The sequence below is a fragment of the Felis catus genome, chromosome C1, assembly GCF_018350175.1.
Source record: "Felis catus isolate Fca126 chromosome C1, F.catus_Fca126_mat1.0, whole genome shotgun sequence".
NCBI classification, from domain to species: domain Eukaryota; kingdom Metazoa; phylum Chordata; class Mammalia; order Carnivora; family Felidae; genus Felis; species Felis catus.
Genome location: NC_058375.1, coordinates 164,050,141 through 164,071,002, shown reverse-complemented (window position 1 = coordinate 164,071,002; position 20,862 = coordinate 164,050,141). Strand labels below are relative to the sequence as shown.

At 34.5% G+C, this 20,862-nt stretch overlaps 1 protein-coding gene across 4 annotated transcripts in view; it reads left to right on the top strand.

The window, feature by feature from the left end:
- Positions 1–20,862, top strand: part of LNPK (lunapark, ER junction formation factor) — a 75,062-nt gene that overhangs the window by 33,407 nt on the left and 20,793 nt on the right. For all 4 annotated transcript variants that reach the window (XM_045033976.1, XM_003990886.5, XM_045033978.1 and 1 more), the window contains 3 exons: positions 3,771–3,854; positions 3,937–3,988; positions 18,717–18,929. In XM_045033976.1, coding sequence (XP_044889911.1) covers positions 3,771–3,854; positions 3,937–3,988; positions 18,717–18,929 — 349 coding nt within the window. The remainder of the gene's footprint in view (positions 1–3,770; positions 3,855–3,936; positions 3,989–18,716; positions 18,930–20,862) is intronic.

The window sequence follows — 20,862 nt, the reverse complement described above, 5'->3', positions numbered from 1 at the left end:
ATCAGATAATGTTTGCTGCCATTTTTCAGTGTTTGAATATTCACTATATATTATATAAATTGATCTGTAGATCTTTGTAAATACTAAGAAATGCAGAGAGAAAAGATGTGACTGTTGTTGTGGAATACTCCTATATGAAATCAGAATATGATTTAAAATCTGAACTAGTAAAAACAATATTGATTTCAGCAGAATAACCAAAATCAGGATAAGCAGACAGTATTTTCTTCATTGTAAAAAGATGAATTTAAACAATGCAACATGTACCCTAGTGCTCTGAATTGAAGATACTTTGGGGTACACTCTTAATAATTTGACCAAAGTCAATGTAAAATGAAAGGAAATTTGCTGCATCTAGAATATTTGCCATGAAGCAAAGATAAAAAATATTAGATAGAGCTATTGATTTTTTTGTGTGTTTTAAAATTTTATTTCATGAATGATATTTATTATTTTATTTTTTCACCTATTTATTTATTTATATGATTTATTGTCAAATTGGTTTCCATACAACACCCAGTGCTCATCCCAACAGGTGCCCTTCTCAATGTCCATCACCCACTTTCCTCTCTCCCCCACCCCCCATCCACCCTCAGTTTGTTCTCAGTATTTCAGAGTTTCTTATGGTTTGCCTCCTTCACTTTCTGTAACTCCCCCCCCCCCCCCCGCCCCGCTATGGTCTTCTGTTAAGTTTCTCAGGATCCACATATGAGTGAAAACATATGGTATCTGTCTTGCTCTGCCTGACTTATTTCACTTAGCGTAATACTCTCCAGTTCCATCCATGTTGCTACAAATGGCCAGATTTCATTCTTTCATGAAGGATATTTTAAAATTTAACTATTTGTAGGATTACCTTTTAAAATTAAAATTTTTTCTGACATTTGTGGTAATGTTTTCTTTTTAGTGTTGTCTATGATGAAATGTGTATATCAAGTAGAAGTAATTTTTGCATGTTATTGAAATATATAATAATATCATTGATTCATAATAAATTATTATTTTTTTAAATAAAAGGTCTGAAACCTTTGGTATAATGTATCACAGAAAAGCAATTATATAATTTATTAGTACTTAAAATATAAAAAATATTATGAATAATATAGGGTAATTTATATTTTAGGGAATTCTGAGAATCTGATTTTTCATTCTTGCATCTTGGGATTAATATGTTGGGTATTTGAAAACACTGTTTTCAGACCCATTCTGATTTATTGGGATATCACTAAGGATTATGTGTTATTGTAATTGAGTACTGTTGTAGACTTTCTCCTACATTATTGTAATTACCTTCAAAAATATTTTTGAGAGAGAGAGCTAGAATGAGAGAATGGGGGAGGGGCAGAGAGAGAGAGAGAGAGAGAGAGAGAGAGAGAGAGAGAGAATCCCAAGCCCAACATAGGGCTTGACCCCATGAACCGTGAGATCATGACCTGAGCCAAAACCAACAGTCAGATGCTTAACTGACTGAGCCACCCAGGTGCCCCTAAAGTGCCTAATAGTAGTATGAAGAAAGTATTAATGTATCTGCTTTACAAAAAGAGAAACTGAGGCCAGAAGACTTGCTCAAAGTCTTTCTGGGTAATTAAGAATGGATATGTGCTTTAACCCTGATTTTTTTCGGACTTCAGAGTTTCAAGCTTATGTTTTTTTCACTGATCAGAATGTCTGTGTTTAAAATAAGTTGAATTCACTTAAAATGTTGTATGGATACATGTGTTAATTAAGATATTATGTGAGAGAGGCTCCTGGGTGGCTTAGTCGGTTGAGCTTCCGACTTCGGCTCAGGTCATGATCTTGCGGTTTGTGGGTTCAAGCCCCGCGTTGGGCCCTGTGCTGACAGCTCAGAGCCTGGAGCCTGCTTTAGATTCTGTGTCTCCCTCTCTCTCTGTCTGCCCGCCCCCCCCCCCCTCCACTCTGACTGTCTCTCCTTCAAAATAAATAAACATTAAAAAAATATGTGAAAAATTTTTGTTAAAAGTGCAAAAGAGAATGGATTTATGTCTTTTAGTGCTTTAAAAAATGATTTTATTGAAGGTACTTTACATGAACATGGACATAGACATGAATACTGGCTGAATGATCAGCAGGAATTGCAATCATTTGATGAAGTGTCATTTTGGTTTTGAGTTTTGTGTGTTGTTTTAAAGATCATGGTTGTATCTAATCTTCTTTTTAAGCCTAGAAATCATCTTAGTCTAGAACTGTGCTATCCAGATCAGTAGCCAGAGCTACATGTATCTTTTAAATGTACATTGTTTAAAATGTAATAAAACTACAATTCCATTCCTCATTTGCACAAGCAACGTTTTAAGTGCTCATTTGTCACATATGGCTTAGTGGTTACTGTATTGTGAAGATGTAAACCGTTTTCATCATCACGTAAAGTTCTATTGCCACAACATTATTAGTCTAAGACATCAAAAATTAATTTGTAGAGATCAGGGACTTAGTTCATTGATATTCCATGTGGATTCCATGTAGATTATGTTGATTTGGGGGCATATAATATCTTTCTATCTCAATTCCTACTTTTTCCTCAACTCTCAGGTGATACTGCAAACCTTTCCTTTACATCAGAAAATTAAACTTGCTTGTTTTGAGAATTTATCATAATTTTGAAATAATTTGGAAAATTTTTAGTTTCACTGAACCAAGGTTAATAAATCATTCATGTAAGCATTTCGCTTCTTAAATGTTGAATTGAGTTTTTAATGAGAAATCCATTAACAACTGTTGGCAGCATTTTTTTTAACTTGGTAAATGTGCTCTTGTGTTGAATTCTAAAATAAATGACCTTTGAAATAAAGATGACATTTACTGAAATCTAAGTGGCTATAGTGGTCACTGAAAAGGAAAAGAAAACGTCCTATTCCAGTTTTTGCAAAAGCATTTTCTACTACACATTAGCTATTTGTCATAATATGACTGTCTTGTACTAAAATTAAACTTTCTTGATATTGGGCCATAACTGCTAAAATGATACTTTACTACTTATTGCTTTTTAAATTAAACCCTGTATTAAGCCATAGAGTGACTTGAATGTATTGTAAATAAAATGCTATAATAATGAACTGTTTTAATTACAGTCCCTAGTGTGAGTATAGAACTCAGTAAAGTTTTTATTTAAATTCTTACTATGTTTTTTTCCCTCTCAAGTTGTTTGGATCTAAGTAAAAAAGGAGGAGCTTCAGCTTTTAAAGTCATTTGAGCAAATTCCATGGCTGTTCTCCCAGTTAGTGAGTTTCACTGCATTTGCAGCAAGCTAATTGCTTCTGCTAATAAATAATCTAAAATCGATGCTGACAGCAGTTAATTGGCACAGAGATTTTATTTTGTAAAGCTCTTGGCTAACGACCTTCTTTAAATTAATAGCATTAAGTGCTATGAGGAAATAAATCTGAGGAATTGCCTGTCATTTGCTTGTCATGTCTAATAACTTCCAATAATGATGGCTGATAGATTTTTGCACATTCCATTATTGAAGTTGGTGCATGTAATTATTCTCCTCATTATATGTAAACAATTAGCAGTATTTGGTATTTCCTTCCAGTAAAGCTGTTAAATACAAGTAACATATTAGAGGTTAGAAGCCATTTTAAAATCTGGATTTTAATTATTTGAATGTAGGAAGTCTTTCATGATATTTGGATATATTATGTGCTGTTTATTTTAAGCATTGTACTTGAACATTTTTAGAATAGGACATTTAAAAATAAGTAGTGTATATGTTTTAGAGTGTGACAATTTATGGAAATTTTTGTTTGTAGCTTGAAGAAGTCATGGAAAAAGAAACTTATAAAACGGCTAAATTAATTCTTGAAAGGTTTGACCCAGACTCAAAGAAAGCAAAGGTAAGGCTGTTATATCACTGCTATTTTATTATAAATAGTGCATTGTACTAGGTCACTGTAATAACATAACTGTAATTGACAGGAGTTTGAGCCGCCATCTGCTGGAGCAGCTGTAACTGCAAGACCTGGACAAGGTAAATAACTTTGTAGAAACTGCTGCTGCTGTTGGAAAGATCCATATTTATCCAAGTGAGTTCAAAAGTGTGATAGAGGTGTGTAAAAACTTGTGTAGAATGCTTTTATGTTGATTTATACTTGGTAGTGTGGCTTATGACTTGGAGTGGATGGCAATAAGTTTACTTCATTTTTATTTTACAGGAATATGTTGATAAATAAGTAAAGATGTTATCTTTTGAGATTAAATATATGATTGATTTTAAGCTTTTGAAATTTAAATAATTCCATCAATATTTTGTTAAGTTTTTTCCCCCCTTTCTTATAAGAATCTCTTAGGGGCGCCTGGGTGGCTCAGTCAGTTAGACATTGGACTCTTGATTTCGGCTCTCGTCGTGATCTCAAGGTTTGTGAGATCGATCCCTATGTTGGGCTCTGTGCTGACAGTAGGGAGCTTGCTTGGGATTCTGTTTCTCTCTCTTTCTCTGCCTGTCCCCTGTGCGTGCACTCTCTCTCACTCTCTCTGTCTCAAATAAATATATATATAAAAAAAGAATCTCTTAGAATGCCTTATGAAAATTCTTACATTTTTATGATTTATTTTTGAGAAATTTAATGACATTTTTGTCAAGCTTGAAGTTTCTTCTAAAAACTTTTATTTAGAAAGATAATAAAATAATTTAGAAAGTTTGAATTTCTAATAATTAAGAAAAAATAGAATTACTGCTATGTAAAACATAAACTCTTTCAAAAGTTGTGTTGTCAGATTATTAGCGAAACCATCACTACTATTGTATTAAATATTACATAAAATTTAAAAAGGTACTATTTTAAGTGGCTACATAAAGTAATTCTAAGATTGGCATGTGAAAAGATATTTTTGAGTTTGTATTGGCTTTCCTCTTTGTTCTTTTTTCTAGAATATCATAGTTTGTAAGGCTTTTGTTACAATACAGAATATATCATTTTTAAAGATTTAACTTTTGGGGTGCCTGAGTGGTTCAGTTGATTAAGTGTCCGACTTCGGCTCAGGTCATGGTATCACGGTTTGTGGGTTTGAACCCCGCGTCGGGCTCTGTGCTGACAGTTCGGAGCCTGGAGTCTGGAACCTGCTTTGGATTCTGTGTCTCCTCTCTGCTCCTCCCCTGCTCGTGCTCTGTCTGTCTCTCAAAAATAAATAAACATTAAAAAAACCATTTTTTAAAATTTAACTTTTATTCTTATAAATCATCAAAATTGTAGCCTGGTTTATAAAGTTAAGGATGACTTTTAGAACCTTCAGAAGTCAATTCTTTTATAAATGTCCACAGAGACCACTGGTACTAAATAAGCCATAATACTTTTAGGTTTTCTTTTTTTTTCTTTTTTTTTTTTTTTTAGTTTTTTTTTAAATGTTTATTTTTGAGAGAGAGAGAGAATGAGCAGGGGAGGGCCAGAGAGAAGGAGACACAGAACTGGAAGTGGGCTCCAGGCTCCGCCTCCGCTGTCAACACAGAGTCTGCCATGGGGCTTGAACTCATGAAATGTGAGATCAAGACCTGAGCCAAAGTCAGAGGCTTAACTGACTGAGCCACCCAGGTGCCCCAGTTTTAGGTTTTCTGATTGGCAGGGCTATATAGGAAGAATCCCACCCTCTCCCATTTTCTATAAGTAGGATTTTGATTTATAGAAATAGAAGCCTGATATTTTGATGAATATAATAAGTTTACATATGATTAAAATAAATTAGTCATAGATACTTGCACTGAAACTCCTGCCTTCATAATACGTTTAAATTTTTCTACAACTTACACTTGTTTTTAGTAATTTTAAATGTTTCTTAAAATGTTTTTATTTATTTTTGAGAGAGAGACAGAGTCTAAGCAGGGGAGGGCCAGAGAGATAGGGAGACATAGAATCTGAAACAGGCTCCAGGCTCTGAGCTGTCAGCACAGAGCCCAGTGTGGGGCTCGAACTCACAAACCATGAGGTCATGACCTGAGCTGAAGTTAGACGCTTAACTGACTGAGCAACCCAGGTACCCCCTTTCTAGTAATTTTAAAAAGAGTGTTCGGTCTATAGGCCAGGTTTCTATAATTTTTACAGTATTTTGTATAACTGGTACTAACGTTTCAAAACTACTTCTTAAATAACCTTAGGAAATTTTTAAAATGTGATATTTTGCAGAAAGCTGATGCTGTTACTTAAAAAAAATCTGCTCTTTTCTCTCATTAAAAAAAAAGAGGTATGAACCCTTTACTGACATTCTTAAGTATTTAATAATATTTAGGCAACATAATTTCCTTGAAGAATTTAAATTTATTTTTCCTTAGAAGCCTTTGAAACTCAAATACATTTTTTCCTTTTGATGTCATATTGTAGTCATAGAAAAACCATTGCTGGTCTCTGCTGTGGATTCCTGTGGTACTGCTTTTGGATATCCTTTTAGCCTTTTAGGGAGAATTAACCACTAGTTATAAGATAAATGAATTGTTTGTTTGTTTCTTTATTTAAAAATTTTTTTTTAACATTTATTCATTAAAAAAATTTTTTTTTAAGTTTATTTATTTTTGACAGAGACAGAGTGCGAGCATGAGCTGGGGAGGTGCAAAGAGAGAGAGGGAGACACAGAATCCAAAGCAGGCTCCAGGCTCCAAGCCGTCAGCACAGAGCCTGACACGGGGCTTGAACTCGCGCACTGTGAGATCATGACGTGGGCCAAAGTTGGACACTTAACCAACTGAGCCACCCAGGTGCCCCAAACGCTTATTCATTTTTGAGAGACAGAGAGAGACAGATCATGAGCGGGGAAGGGGCAGAGAAAGGGAGACACAGAATCCGAAGCACGCTCGAGGCTCTGAGCTGTCAGCACAGAGCCCGACGCGGGGTTCGAACTCACAAACTGCAAGATCATGACCTGAGCTGAAGTCGGTTGCTCAACCGACTGAGCCACCCAGGTGCCCCATAAATGAATTGTTTATTTAAAAGAACATGTTAAATAATTCTTATGTGCAAATACCATGAGGAGTACAGAGATGAATATAATACGGTTTTCAACCTTAAGAAGCGTATAAGCTTTTTTTTTTTTCCTCTTAAAAGTATTTCTTCTGGAGGGTCCTATTGTAGTATTACTAGTTCTTCATCTGCAGTAATTAATTGCTGTTTGGAGTTTTTTCCTTATTGAAAAAAATTCTAAACTATATCTCAACTTCATTCTACTTTTTGAGAATTATAATTGAGTTTTGTTGTTTAATCCTTTCAAATCTCTTTTAGGTTTCTATTATTGTGTAGGTGACTTAGTCATACATTTTATTTATGTTTAAGTTCTCTGTTCCTGTGATTTAGTCAAATATTTATGTCTTTGCTTTTACCATTGTTCATTCGTTTGTTCTTTCCTTCCTTCTCCTCCTTCTCTCCCTCTTTTTCCTTCCTTTCCTTTCTTTTACCTGTTTCTGAACTGAAATAGGTAGGGGAAAAATATATATGTGCATATATATATATGTGCAAAAATATATATGAATATATATGTGCATAAATGGTGCTTGAATAGATTTGCTCCCAAATCAAATTGAATTGTGCTGTTCTTATTTGAATCTAACTCTCTTGCATGATTGCTGAACCAGAACTGTGATTCACGTGTAGTAGATATATTTCTTTTATTTCTTATTACTTAGTATTAATAATATATATTATACTGAGATTGATTATAAAATTTGAGAATAGTATTCTTTGGTTTTCTTAGGTTTAGCATTAAAAGGAATGTAATATTTACTGGAAACAATACTAACCTGACCTTCACCTTCTTTTTAATAAAGTTAATGTTTTAGAATATTTTTAGATTTACAGAAAAATTACCAAGCTAGTACAAAGAATTCCCATATACCTTTGTACCAAGTTTTCCCTGTTAACATCTTACATTAGCATAGTACATTTGTTAAAGGTAATGAGCCAATATTGATTCACTATTAAAAGTCCACATAGTTTATTCAGATTTCCTTAGTTTTTTATTATTTATTTATTTATTTATTTATTTATTTATTTATTTATTTTTAATGTTCTTTTTATGTTTCAGGATCTCATCCATGATATACCACATTGCATTTAGTTGACTTGTCTTCTTAGGCTTTTTTGGCTGTGCTCGTTTCTCAGACTTGTTTTTCATGACCTTGACAGTATTAGTCTTGACCCTTTTTTATAAGGAATTTTTATCAGTGGGTGCTTAATATTAGAAAATCAGGGTAATCATTTGATATGAAGAAATAAGTTAACATAAAAGGTAGATCTATGTGTATATATACATATTTACATTTAATAGAATGATAACGGTACTTAGAATCTTAGCATTCGTTCTAGTTCTGTAGAAATCATAGACTGAGTGGGAAGACTTTGTTCTTAGTAGATTAAAAAGTAGTAAAGTTTGGAATTAATGAAAAATGATATTTGCAAGTATAATTTTCTGAATAGATTCTATAGGATAAAGAAATCTAGATATTTGGGGTTGGTAAGAAATTTGTGTGCTATTGGGAATGGCCTATAAGACATGGAATAATTGATGATGGAGAGAGTGGGGACAATTGGTAGAGAGTCCGTAAGGAAGCAAGAAGGAATGGGATTTAGTGTACAAGTGCAGGAGTTGGCTTTCGATACGAGCGTGCATAGTTCATCAATAATAAGGGAAGACAGAGAACATGGGCAGATCCAAGTAAGTAGTGAGAATTGTCTTCTGATTGTATCTATTTTCTTAATGAGAGTGAGAATGGGGGAGACATTGTTGGGGCCCTGAAGAGAATATATAAAATAGGTCTCTAGGAGACTAAGAGAGTAAATGGATTAAGAAAATGTAGGAATGCCAGGGGACACTAAAGTCCACTTAAAGTTAACAGTCACAAATTTAAAGCATGGTTGTGCATGTTTTCCTGTTGTTTAGCTGTATGGGTAGAGGCATGGAGTAGGAAGAGAGTTGGTTTTAACCAGGGTTGGGGTTTTGACTAATGGATTAAATAAAGTGATAAAGGGGCAGGGTGGTGAAATTGTTTGCAAGGGAGTGATTATGACAATATATTGTAGAATCTAAGATGATCATGAGGGAAGTAAAGACATGAGAGGCGGGTGATGGACATCAAAGGTATTGGTAGTAGTGATACAGGGGTCTGAACTACAAGATCTCTTTTGTATGGCTCTTGACCTTAGAATTGGTTTTACGTTTTTAAAGTGTTCTAAAAAATAAGAAAGAAGAATAAGAATATCCAACTGAAGCTGTATGTGGTCCACAAAGCCTAAGATATTTACTATGTAACCCTTTACAAAAGTTGGCTGACCCCTTTAATAACTAATGGGTTATAGATCTCCCCTTGGAGTTGAAAGAATAATTGAGAAATTAAGCTGGAAGGGTAACTGTGCTTTCAGAGTGGGATGCTTGAACTTGAAAATGGTGCAGTTACCTTTAATGGCAAAGTTCTAAGATTAAGTTATGACCATAAATTCTTAACAGACTTTCTTATATTTGTTTCAAAAGGAAGTCACCTATACATTCTTTTTTACCTTTGTACATAACCCTGCATCTCTACTAATGACATTAACAAAAGAAAAGTCAATTGTATTCTGCCACAGCTAAATTTGAAATCAATAAGTATTGCAGAAAAATTTAATGGCTCTAGCAAATGGATTATAACTTCTTAAGTAGGTTTTTAGAATTTACTCACTTGTGTTACGTGGCATATGTGGAAGATTAAAGTAGAAATCACTGTTTTTGATCTTGATAGCAAAGGGAACGATACTTCATATTTTACTGTTTTTTGAGGTGTATGTTTGATTAAAGAATCTGGAAAACACTTGTAAAATAGTAAATTTACTTTTTGGGATGTTCTTAAGTGTCATATCTATACTGTTGCAGTTATCTATTTTTTTAATGTTCATTTATTTATTTTAAGAGAGAGAGAGAGAGAGAGAGAGAGAGAGAGAGAGAGAGGGAGGTTTAGAGAGAGAGGGAGAGAGAGAATCGTAAGCAGGCTGCATGCTGTCAGCACAGAGCCCGATAGAGGGCTCGGTCTCACGAACCTTGAGATCATGACCTGAGCCAAAATCAAGAGTCTGACACTTAACCGACTGAACCACCCAGGTGGCCCACACAGCTATCTATTGAATAACAAACCACCCCAAAACTTAGTGGCTTACAACAACATTCATTTGTTTTGCTCATGAATTTTCAGTGTTGGCAAGGTTTGACAGAGACTGAGCATCTCTGCCTCACATCTTTTGGATCTACCTGATTGGGCCTGGAAGATCTACTACCAGGATGGCTTACTCACATGGCTGACAAGTTGGTGCTGGCTGTTAGTTCCTCTCCGCATGGAGTTCTCTCATGGGGTCACTTGGGCTTGCTCCAACATGGTGGCTGGATTCTAAGAGCAAGCAGCCCAAGAGACAGAAAGTAGTCCTGAAAACTGGCGCATTTATATTCTCTTGGTCAAACAGGAACAGATTCAAGGGAGGGGACATAGACGTCCTCCATCCCCCATTTGATGGCAGGCAAACCAAAGCATCCTGGGCTTGTATTTTAAAACTGCCATGTGTGCCTTAATACAGGTAACAAAGGCATTTATGTCTCCATCCATTTTTCAGTGTTCGTCTTAAATGCCCCATTCCCATGAACCCTTCCTTCATCCCATCACCGAGTTTAATTTCCCCATTCTTGGGCCCTCTATGGCACTTTGTTGGTTCCTTTTTTATGGCACTTACCTGCTGTTTCATGATTTTTGTGTGATCTTTGCTTGCCACCTCTGTGTGCAACTCTGCATTCCATTCAGTGGTGCTTTACTCAGAGTGGTTGCTTAATAAACGTGCTGAGTTGAAGGAAATAAAAGAAAACTTTTTCTTAGAATTAACAAATTGTGTTTAAATGTTGTAAAATAATAATTTACCAAATGGGATGTTGGTGAGCTGCCAGGTGCAGGTTGTTTAAAGTTGAAAGAGGTAGGAGACTAAGTAGAAATAAACCATCAAGGTGATGAAAAAAGTAAATGTTGAGATAAAGAATTATAAAGCAAAACATTTTTTTTAATGTTTATATATTTTGGGGGAGAGAGAGCAAGCATGACCATGAGTGGGAGAGGGGCAGAGAGAGAGGGAGAGAGAATCCCAAGCAGGCTCCACACTGTCAGCACAGAACCCCAAGCAGGGCTCGAACCCATGAACCATGAGATCATGACCTGAGCCAAAATCAAGAGTTGGATGCCCAACTGACTGAGCCTCCCAGGTGTCGCCAAACATCCTCTTTTCAACTGAAGTACAATTGACATACAGCATTATATTAGTTTTAAGTGTAAAACATAGTGATTTGACAATTGTGTACGTTAGCTTTCCAAGCTAAGTGTAGCTACCGTCTGTCACCATACAAAGTTCGTGCAATATTGTGGACTATATTCCCTACAGTGTACTTTTCATCCCAGTGGCTTACTTGTTTTATAATTGTAAATTTGTATCCCTTAAGCACCTTCACCTATTTTGCCCATCCCTCTATCCTCCCCTCCTCTCTGGCAACCACCAGTTTGTTGTCTGTATTTATGAGTCTATTTTTTATTTTGTTTGTTCATTTTATTTATTTATTTATTTTATTTTAATTTAGTTTTTATTTTAGTGCAAGTGGGAGACGGAGGGAGGGAGGGAAGGAGGGAGGGAGGGAGGGAGGGAGGGAGGGAGGGAGGGAGGGAGAGAGAGAGAGAGAGAGAGAGAGAGAGAGAGAATCTTAAGCAGGCTCTCCTGAGCCAAAATCAAGAGTTGGATTCTCAACTGACTGAGCCACCCAGGCATCCCTGTTTATTTTTTTTAGATTTCACATTATAAGTGAAATTACATGGTTCTTGTTTTTTTTTCTGTCTGACTTATTTCACTTAGCTTTATACCCTGTAGGTCCATCCATGTTGTTGCTAATGACAAGTTCTCACCCCTTTTTATGGCTGAATAATATTCCATTATATGTATAGATGTGTGTGTGTGTGTGTGTGTGTGTGTGTGTGTGTGTGTGTGTGTGTAAATGGCACATCTTGATCCATTCATCTGTTGATGGACACTTAGGTTGCTTCCATATCTTGGCTATTGTAAATAATGATGCATTGAACATAAGGGTGTATTTAACTTTTCAAATTAGTGTTTTTGTTTTTCTCTGGTAAGTACTCACAAGTGGAAGTTGTATGGTATTTCTACTTTTAAATTTTTAATTTTTAAGGAAGTTCCATACTGTTTTTCATAGTGATTGCATCAATTTACATTCCTACCAATATTGTAGAACTGTTCCCTTTCTTCCACATCCTTGCCAACACCTGTTATTTCTTGTCTTTTTGGTACTATGTGGTGATATGTGGTGGTATCTCACAGTGGCATTGATATTCATATCCCTGATGATTAGTGATGTTGAGTTTCTTTTCATGTGTCTGTTGGCCATCTTTGTGTCTTCTTTGGAAAAACATCTAGTCATGTTCTCTGCCTGTTTTTAAATTGGATTATTTGTTTATAAAATAATATAAGAAAATATATTATTAATTTAAAAAGCAGAACAACACAAATAGTAAACTACAGGCTGGCAAGTGGCATATGTGATTAGCACATTTTCTGCTTGAAGTTGGCTTTTTTTGTATGGTCTCCTGAAGTTAGGCTGAAATTCTCAATGAAGCAGGCAACACAAATTCAGCTGATTAACAATCTTAATTCTATCTGCAATCTTAATTCCTCTTTCATGTGACATAACATTTATAGGTTCTGAGGATGAGAATGTGCATATGTGTGGGAGGCCATTTTTCTGCCTACTATACCATCTAAGTTGGATAACAGGCAGTTGGAAATTTAATCTTGAAATGCAAGTGGAAAGTAAATTTATTTCACAGATGTTTATTAAGCTCACACTCTGTGCTAATTACTTACCAAATCCTGGGGCTACTAAGATGCAGTTCCTGTCTAGGAGCTCTTGGTTCAAAAGGGTGCGCTCATGTAAATAATCTTAACGTATTAAGGACCACAATGAAGGTGGTAGGTACAAATCACAATGCATTATAAATTTTAGTAACAATGTGCCTTGAGAACACACTGGGATAGGACTGTTCAGGTCTACTTCACATGCAAAGATAAGAAGAGGGAAACAATGGGGTACCTTAAGAGACTGCAAATAGTGCTGTATGCCCCAAAAAGGGAGGTAGTGTTTATGTGAGGGAAGGATGATCATGAAGCATTTTGTACGCAACATTCTGGAGTTTGGGACTTTATTGTATATGTGACATGGAAAGCCACTGGAGGCTTTGCATTTTAGAAAGAACACTTTTTTTTTTTTTTTTTTTGGTAATATGGAGAATGGATTTGGAGAGAACAAGGTTGAAGACATGGAGATGGATTAGGATATAATCTATTATAGGTAAGAGATAAAGGCCTACAGGATATAAAGTTGTGGCAAAGGAGTTGAAAAAGAAGAGATTTAAGAGATAATTAAGATTTAAGATTAGATTGACAAGATTTTATGACAATTAGATTTGGAAAGTGGGGAGTGGGAAGAGGGGTCCAGATATCACCTAGGTTTTTGGCAACTGGTTAGATGTTTTAAGCAAGATAAGCATAAGACTTGGAGTAGTACGTTTGTGTAGAAGATAATGGATTTGCTTTTGGATTTGTTGAGTCAAGTGACATCTAAGTGGTATGGTTTATAGGTAATTGATTATTTCATGTGAAGCTCAGGAAGAAGGTTAAGGTTATAGGTACAGATTAGGAACGATTGGGACGTATAGATGATAGTTATTCAAACCATGGGATTGAGTGAAATTGCCCAGGGAGAGAAAACAGAGTAAGAAGGCCTATGGCAGAACTCCAGGGAATATTAACATTTAAGGGTAGATGGCAAAAGGAGGAGCCCAGGAAAAAGAAGGAATGATTAAAGTTAAAAGCAGAACTAAACTGGCATCTAGAAAGTTGAAGTGTAGTTAGGGATGCATCTGCTGTCATAGTCTGCAAAGGGTCAGGTGAGTAGAAGACAAGTGAGGCCACTGAATCTGATAAGTTATAACAGAGTTGAGGGCATTGTTGTAATAAACACTGGGATTTGTATCCTGCCTCCATCTCTTATTTTACTGTGAGAATTTGCAAGTTGCTTAGCTTTTGAGCTTTAGTTTCTTTTGAAAAGTAAGGATAAGAATTATCTCAAAGAGTTGGTTTAAATATTAGATGAAATTAGTAAACTCACATTAATCACCTAGTGTAGTTCCTAGTAGATAATAGGGATTCCTTAAAGAGTAGCTGTTAACAGTAATGGTGTAGGTTTGTTGGTAACCAAAGCAATGGTGTCTTCAGTGGTAAGTGGTAAGTGATGTTGTAGCTAAGAAAGACAAAAAACAGATTGTGTTGGGTTGAGAAGTGAAATGTTGGGGAAGTTTTTCTTCCCTCCCAAAAGCTTTGCCTCTATGGGAAGGAAGAGGTTATGGAGTAATTTTGTTGTTAAAAGGCATCGACCTATTGAGAAAACAATCTAAGTGGAGAAATAGGGCAGAGGCTGAGTTTAAAGTAGCTTAGCATGAGTAGGATATGTAGAAGATGGTACAGTGAATATAGAGTTCAGAAAGTTTTGAAAGTAAAAGAGATGTCAGATCCATGGTCTTTATTATTTTGATTTTTTAAAGGAATCATATAAATTTAAACAATTAGAGACCAGAATTTATATACATTTAACAATGGAAATTCTCCTGAAGATATATCCCTTATGTCTCACAGAACTACATTTAGTAATCACTTATAAAGAGCCTTATTCACCCCCAATTTAAAAATCTCCACATTTACATATGTGAATCATTCAAAAGCTTTTTCTTGACACTTTTTCTTATGAGGCTTAGAACTGGACACAATGTTCAGAAAACCTTTGACCAGTGCTAGGGAAAATATGAGGATCATCTTTGTAGTTTTGCCAACACTCTTTAAAGAAATTTGAAACCCAGAGTAGATAAAAGACTTTTTATCTACATAAGGAACTGGTGGTATCACTAGGATGAAAATCCAGGTCTCCTAACTATAATATGGTATTCTTCCTATTCCAGCTTAATACCGAAATGAAGACAAAACCCTCTACATGTAAAGAATCAGTATTTAAAAATCTGATAAATCAAGAGAATTATTTGATTTCTAGAACTTTTATCTCAAGAATTATCGATAATATGCTAGAGTTATAAAGTTTTTGCATAAATTGTGAATTTACACATTTAAGTCAGTTCACAAATAACTTTAGGAAAACATTTAATTTGTACATTAATTAATATCTACATTTTATTTTAATTATGGCTTTAGGAGTTGTAGGTTGCTTAGCTTTTGATTTATTGTAATCTCTGGAAAGTTTAGATGAATACTACTAATAGTTATTGTTTATTAAGTACTTATTAAGTACTTGTGCGTTGGTTAAGCCCTTTGTGTTGCTTATCTCATTTAATCTTTACAACAACCATAAGAGGTTAAGTATTCCTATTATGAGGAAGCTGAACTGAAAGTTGTCATCAACTTGGAAAAGGTTGCATGCACATCTAATAAACAGGGTAGAGCTGAAACTTAAATCCACACAGCTTGATCCCGGTGTCTGGGTTTTTTTTTTTTTTTTTTTTCTTAGTTTCAAGTTTTTATTTAAATTCCACTTAGTTAACATACAGTGTAATATTAGTTTCAGGTATAGGATTTAGTGATTCATCACATATATAATACCTACTGCTCATCACAAGTGCCCTCCTTAATATTTATCACCCATTTAACCCATTCCCCTGCCCTCCTCCCCTCCAGCAACCCTCAGTATGTTCTCTATAGATAAGGGTCTGTGTTATTGCTTGCCTCTCTCTTTTTTTCACCCCTATTTTCATCTGTTTTTTTAAATTCCATATGTGAGTGAAATCATATGGTATTTGTCTTTCTCTGACTTATTTCTGGCAGTCTATGCTTTTTAACAGCTGTCTTGTTTTTTCATTATTTTAAAATTTGTTTATTGTAATGTACTGGTTTTTAATCTCATTCAGATTCTATTTGTTTCATTTGGAATTTAAAAATATAGACATGTACTCATTCTTGTTGAATGTGATTTTTATTGAATCAGTGACTGATCACAGATAAGGATGTTGAAACATCTTGTAGTCAAGACTTGAATTTATGAAACACTCTTTATGATACTTTGCCAGAATGATGTGAAATGCTTGGTAAATATTTTGGGGGGATGGTATTTTACATTTAAATGCAGGAAATGTTGAATATAACAATATAATACTTAGTTGAATACCATAAACATTTTAGAGAAATTATAATACAAAGCACTTGTGAATGGCAGGTGACTAAAAGTAGATAAATCTTAGATGTTTTAAATTGAGACTACCAGAATATTTCATAACACCTTACCAACTATAGATTGGATGTTGTACTACTAGGTACTTTCACCTATTGATATTCTAATTCTTTGTTACTTGCTTTTCCTTTGAAAACAATGACACTATGTTTTCTCCCTTTCCTGACTCTCTTGTATCATTTTTCTCCCTTTTCTGCCTAAATTTCGATTTAGAAATTATTAAGCCAAGGGTCTCTTTCATGGAATGCTACACATGGTGTCCTTTGTTAACTAGCTAGTTACAGACCTCATCTTTCAGTCCTACATGGCTGATGTTAAAAGGGTACTTTAGTTAAGTGCTCCAGGGTAGATGCGCATTTAGAGGAAGCAGTTTCAAATCTTAATAGCTACTTTTAATATAGTCTAATACATGTTAAACTTTTATTTATCTGGAAGGAAAATGTCTTTTTTTGAGTTATGGTTTACCTGAAAATTGGCTGAAAAATGATTTGCAGTACCTGATACCTTGTTTTTTAAAATCAATTCAAATGACCAAATCTTAATATAATTTCACTGATCTTAGTACCTTTTGTGTGTGGTTTTTTTTTTTTTTTTTTTTTTTTTTTTTTTTTTTTAAGTAGACTCTATACCCAACCTGGGGCTTGAACTCATGATCCTGAGGTCAAGCGTTGCATGCTCTACTGGGTGAGCCAGCCAGGTGCCCCTCAGTACTTTTTGCAGCATTTAATGGCTTTCCTAATGTGTAACCACCTCTTAAGGTGTTCCTTGTGAGTAAAAGATAATTAGGTAACCAGCTAATTTGCAAGAGATATTAGGATACAATTGGTCCAGGTAAAATCTGAAAATTTCTAAACTGCATGGAAAATCACCAAATACAAAGACAGTTCCATTTCTATAATGATGATCTGCTTGTAATTTATTATTTCAGTGGCTAGGTTAGAGACTAAATTAAGAGCCAGAGGAAAATTAGTTGGTCTCAGTAATAACACCCTAACTGGTCATTTGAAAATACTTTGTGTGAAAACACTGTCATCTGAAATATTATGGATGTATTCAGTAAATGTGAGCTATCAATACAGACATTATCTTATTTAATCCTTATTACAGTTCTATGAGTTAATATTATTATCCTGAATTTACAGATGAAGAAAAGAGGTTTAGTGAAGTTATCCCATCTAAGGTCTTGTAAAGCTGTAGGATTCTAACCAGACTTTTCTGATTACAGGGCCCAGGTTCTTAGCTGGTAGACTAGATTGTAGTAAACTGAAATCTGATGCTAGAGCTATACTTTTAGTGGCAGTGAACTTTTAATGAAAATCTTTAACTGCCAAACAGAGTCCAAACTTAAAATATTTTGCTTCTGGAAGTATGCATTTTTACCAGTCATGCCAATTGGAACTTAACTTCTTTAGTTTCAGCCTACTGTTCAAGGATTTGTGATAATTTAAGGTGATATGTAGAATTAAAAAGCTATAAGCACTTTTTTACTTGAGATCTTACCATTGACATTCAAGTAAGATATGGTGGGAAGGGGAAATGATAGAAGTGAAATGTTATGGAGTAGAGAATTATGAAACTTTCTGTAAAGGGCCAGATAGTAAATATAGTAAATGGCTCTGACAGTCATATGATCTCTTCTCAGCTCTTCTAAAACAGCTATAGGCAATGTGTAAACAAAAAAGAGTGTTGTCATGTTTTAATAAAACTATAAAAAGGGGCAGGAGCCTGGATATGGCACATTTACCAACCCCTAATACAGAAAATCTTGTAATTTCTGCAACTAAAAGATGAGATTTATTTAGATTTATTTGTGATGATACTGTTTATGCAGAGTGGAAGTTTTCCTTTATTGAATGTATTGACAAAAAAAAAAAAAATTACCAAAAGGATGTTAATAATATAAGGAGAGTGGGAATGGTACCTAATAGTAAAGAATACTTTTTCAGCATTTCTGTGACTACTTAGATTAAGTACCTCATAAATTATTTGATGATTCTAGAATATACTTCATTCATTCATTTCTTAGTTATCTTTTTTCTTATCTTGAAAAAAATCTGCCATTTTCATTAGAGTTTTCACTAATTTTAATAAACTTTCTTTCCTTCATCATAAATTAGAGAGGATTACTATAAAAAGACATGACACATAATTGGGGATGGTTTTATTTTCATTGAATTTATTTTGAAAAGTGATACCTGTGATAGATTGAGGCTTTTTGTGTAAACATATACAGTTGGAAGTATAGGATCAGAAATGGAGTACTCTGTTATAGTCAGTTTTCAATGTACATTTTATAGATTTCTTATTATAAGAAGTCTTGACCCTAGAGATGCTTTCTGGTGCCACAAAACTTCATTAAACGTGTCATTTGTGGTATTGGCTAATACAGATATTAAATTGAAAATACACTTTTTAATTCTTATTCTCAGAGATTCGTCAGCGAACTGCAGCTCAGAGAAACCTTTCTCCAACACCAGCAAGCTCTAGCCAGGGCCCTTCTCCACAAGTTCCAGTATCTCCTGGACCACCAAAGGACAGTTCAGCCCCTGGTGGACCCCCAGAAAGAACTGTTACTCCAGCCCTATCATCAAATGTGTTACCAAGACGTCTTGGATCCCCTGCTACTTCAGTGCCTGGAATGGGTAAACAGAGCACTTAATGTTATTTACAGTTTATATTGTTTTCTCTGGTTACCAATAAAACGGGCCATTTTCAGGCAGTATGGAAATGGCATTTCATTTGGAAATAGCAGAGCAGTTATCTGATTAAGCAGGAGTTCCATATTCAATTAGCCATAACTCTTTACAGCTGGCACCTTGTGATACTGAAACCTATTTCTTGAGCTCATTTAACTGTTATGGCTTCTTTGTTTAAATGGCAATAAAACTTTGTAGTATTCTGTAGTCAACAGTATAGCATATCTTTTTATATTCAGATTTAGAATGGCTCCAGATTCATATAAAATGGGGATAGAAGAGAACACTTTTGGAATATATTCATGTTTTTTGCTGAACTCTTCACATACATTTTTAAGCATGACAACATATTCCAGGAAGACTATTTCTGCATTGTAGTCTACAGTACTATTATTGTTACTATGGGCTGGTAGATTTTTCTTTTATTAAGCCAAAGAACCTTAGTATTTTTTGACAGATACTTTAGCATAAAGTTCTATTAAATTAACATACTGCCTTTACTATTTCATTTCTTTGGATTTTCTTTGTTCAGTGTGGTAGAGCTCTAGGGGAAGACCCCATTTTTGAAGTGTAATAGATTATATTACCCTGATTATTATTTCTTTTGGAATGTGATGGTACATGGAAATCTACTGCTTCAGCAGATCACATTATTTTATATAAATTTCCGTGTCAGATTCTTGAATATGGTAGTAAATGATTTATCTTGTCTTTATTTACTTATTAAAGTTTATTTATTTTGAGAGAAAGAGAGAGAGAGAGAGAGCGCATACACACACGGGGCAGAGAGAGGGAGGGAGAGGATCTCAAGCAGTCTCCATGCTGTCAGCACAGAGCTGGATTTGGGGTTCAGTCTAAACCGTGAGATCATGACCTGAGCTGAAATCAGGAGTTGGACGTTTAACTGAGTGAGCTACCCAGGGCCCCTATTTATCTTATTTTAGGATATTTAATTCTAATTTAGATGATTTTGTTATTTCATGAGTAATTACTAACCTATAATTTATAATGATTTTGAGGCTAGTGAGTAGTTGATATCAAGTATACAGGGCACTTATGTAATAAAAGCAATCTAAATGTTGCTATGACAGTAGAGTTTTTTCCTGCTTTGCGTTAAAAAAAAAAAAGGAGCATAAGATTTTAGAAAACTGTTAATTTATAAACAAATTAAGAAAGCTGGCTGCAAATTAAATGTATATAAGTCATAACTTGAAAGTAGTTACTGAAAAAATACTTTCAAATTTGACATATAATGATGTCACTTAAGGCAGCCATGTATTTTGTGAAATTTAGAAAAATTAAGTTGATTGAAAATTATTTATCTTTCTGTTATTATCTGATTGATTTGAAATACACATGATTTGTAAAGTTCTTAGTTACTGAAAAGTTATGAAAGAACTTTTTCTTGTCTGAGAATGCATGAATTATATACATTTGTGTATCTAATTAGTTTTAAGGAAATAAAAGTGTATTTATTTATTTTGAGAGAGAGAGAGAGAGAGAGAGAGGGAGAAACCTGTATAAAGTAATAAAAACTGTATTGCATGTATAAGAATAGGGTTATAGAGGGGAAATGGCCTAAATTTCACGATCATGTAAATAAAGCATATTTTACTAATGTTCTTGATTTGTTTTCCATGTAGAAGAGTATTTAAGTTGTACATTGCCAGAAATATGAATGAGTTAAATGATTTCTTATAGAGAAGATTAATAATTCATTTTTTCATTATGCCATATTTGTGGAAGAGAATCAATCTAATGTGTATTACCACAGGGCTCCCATATGTTTGAAAATTAATAACCAGCAGGTACTTGATAATTTGCCAGGCTGTGTGAAAATGACCAGTATTCCTACAATGATTGCTTTTGATGTTTGTAT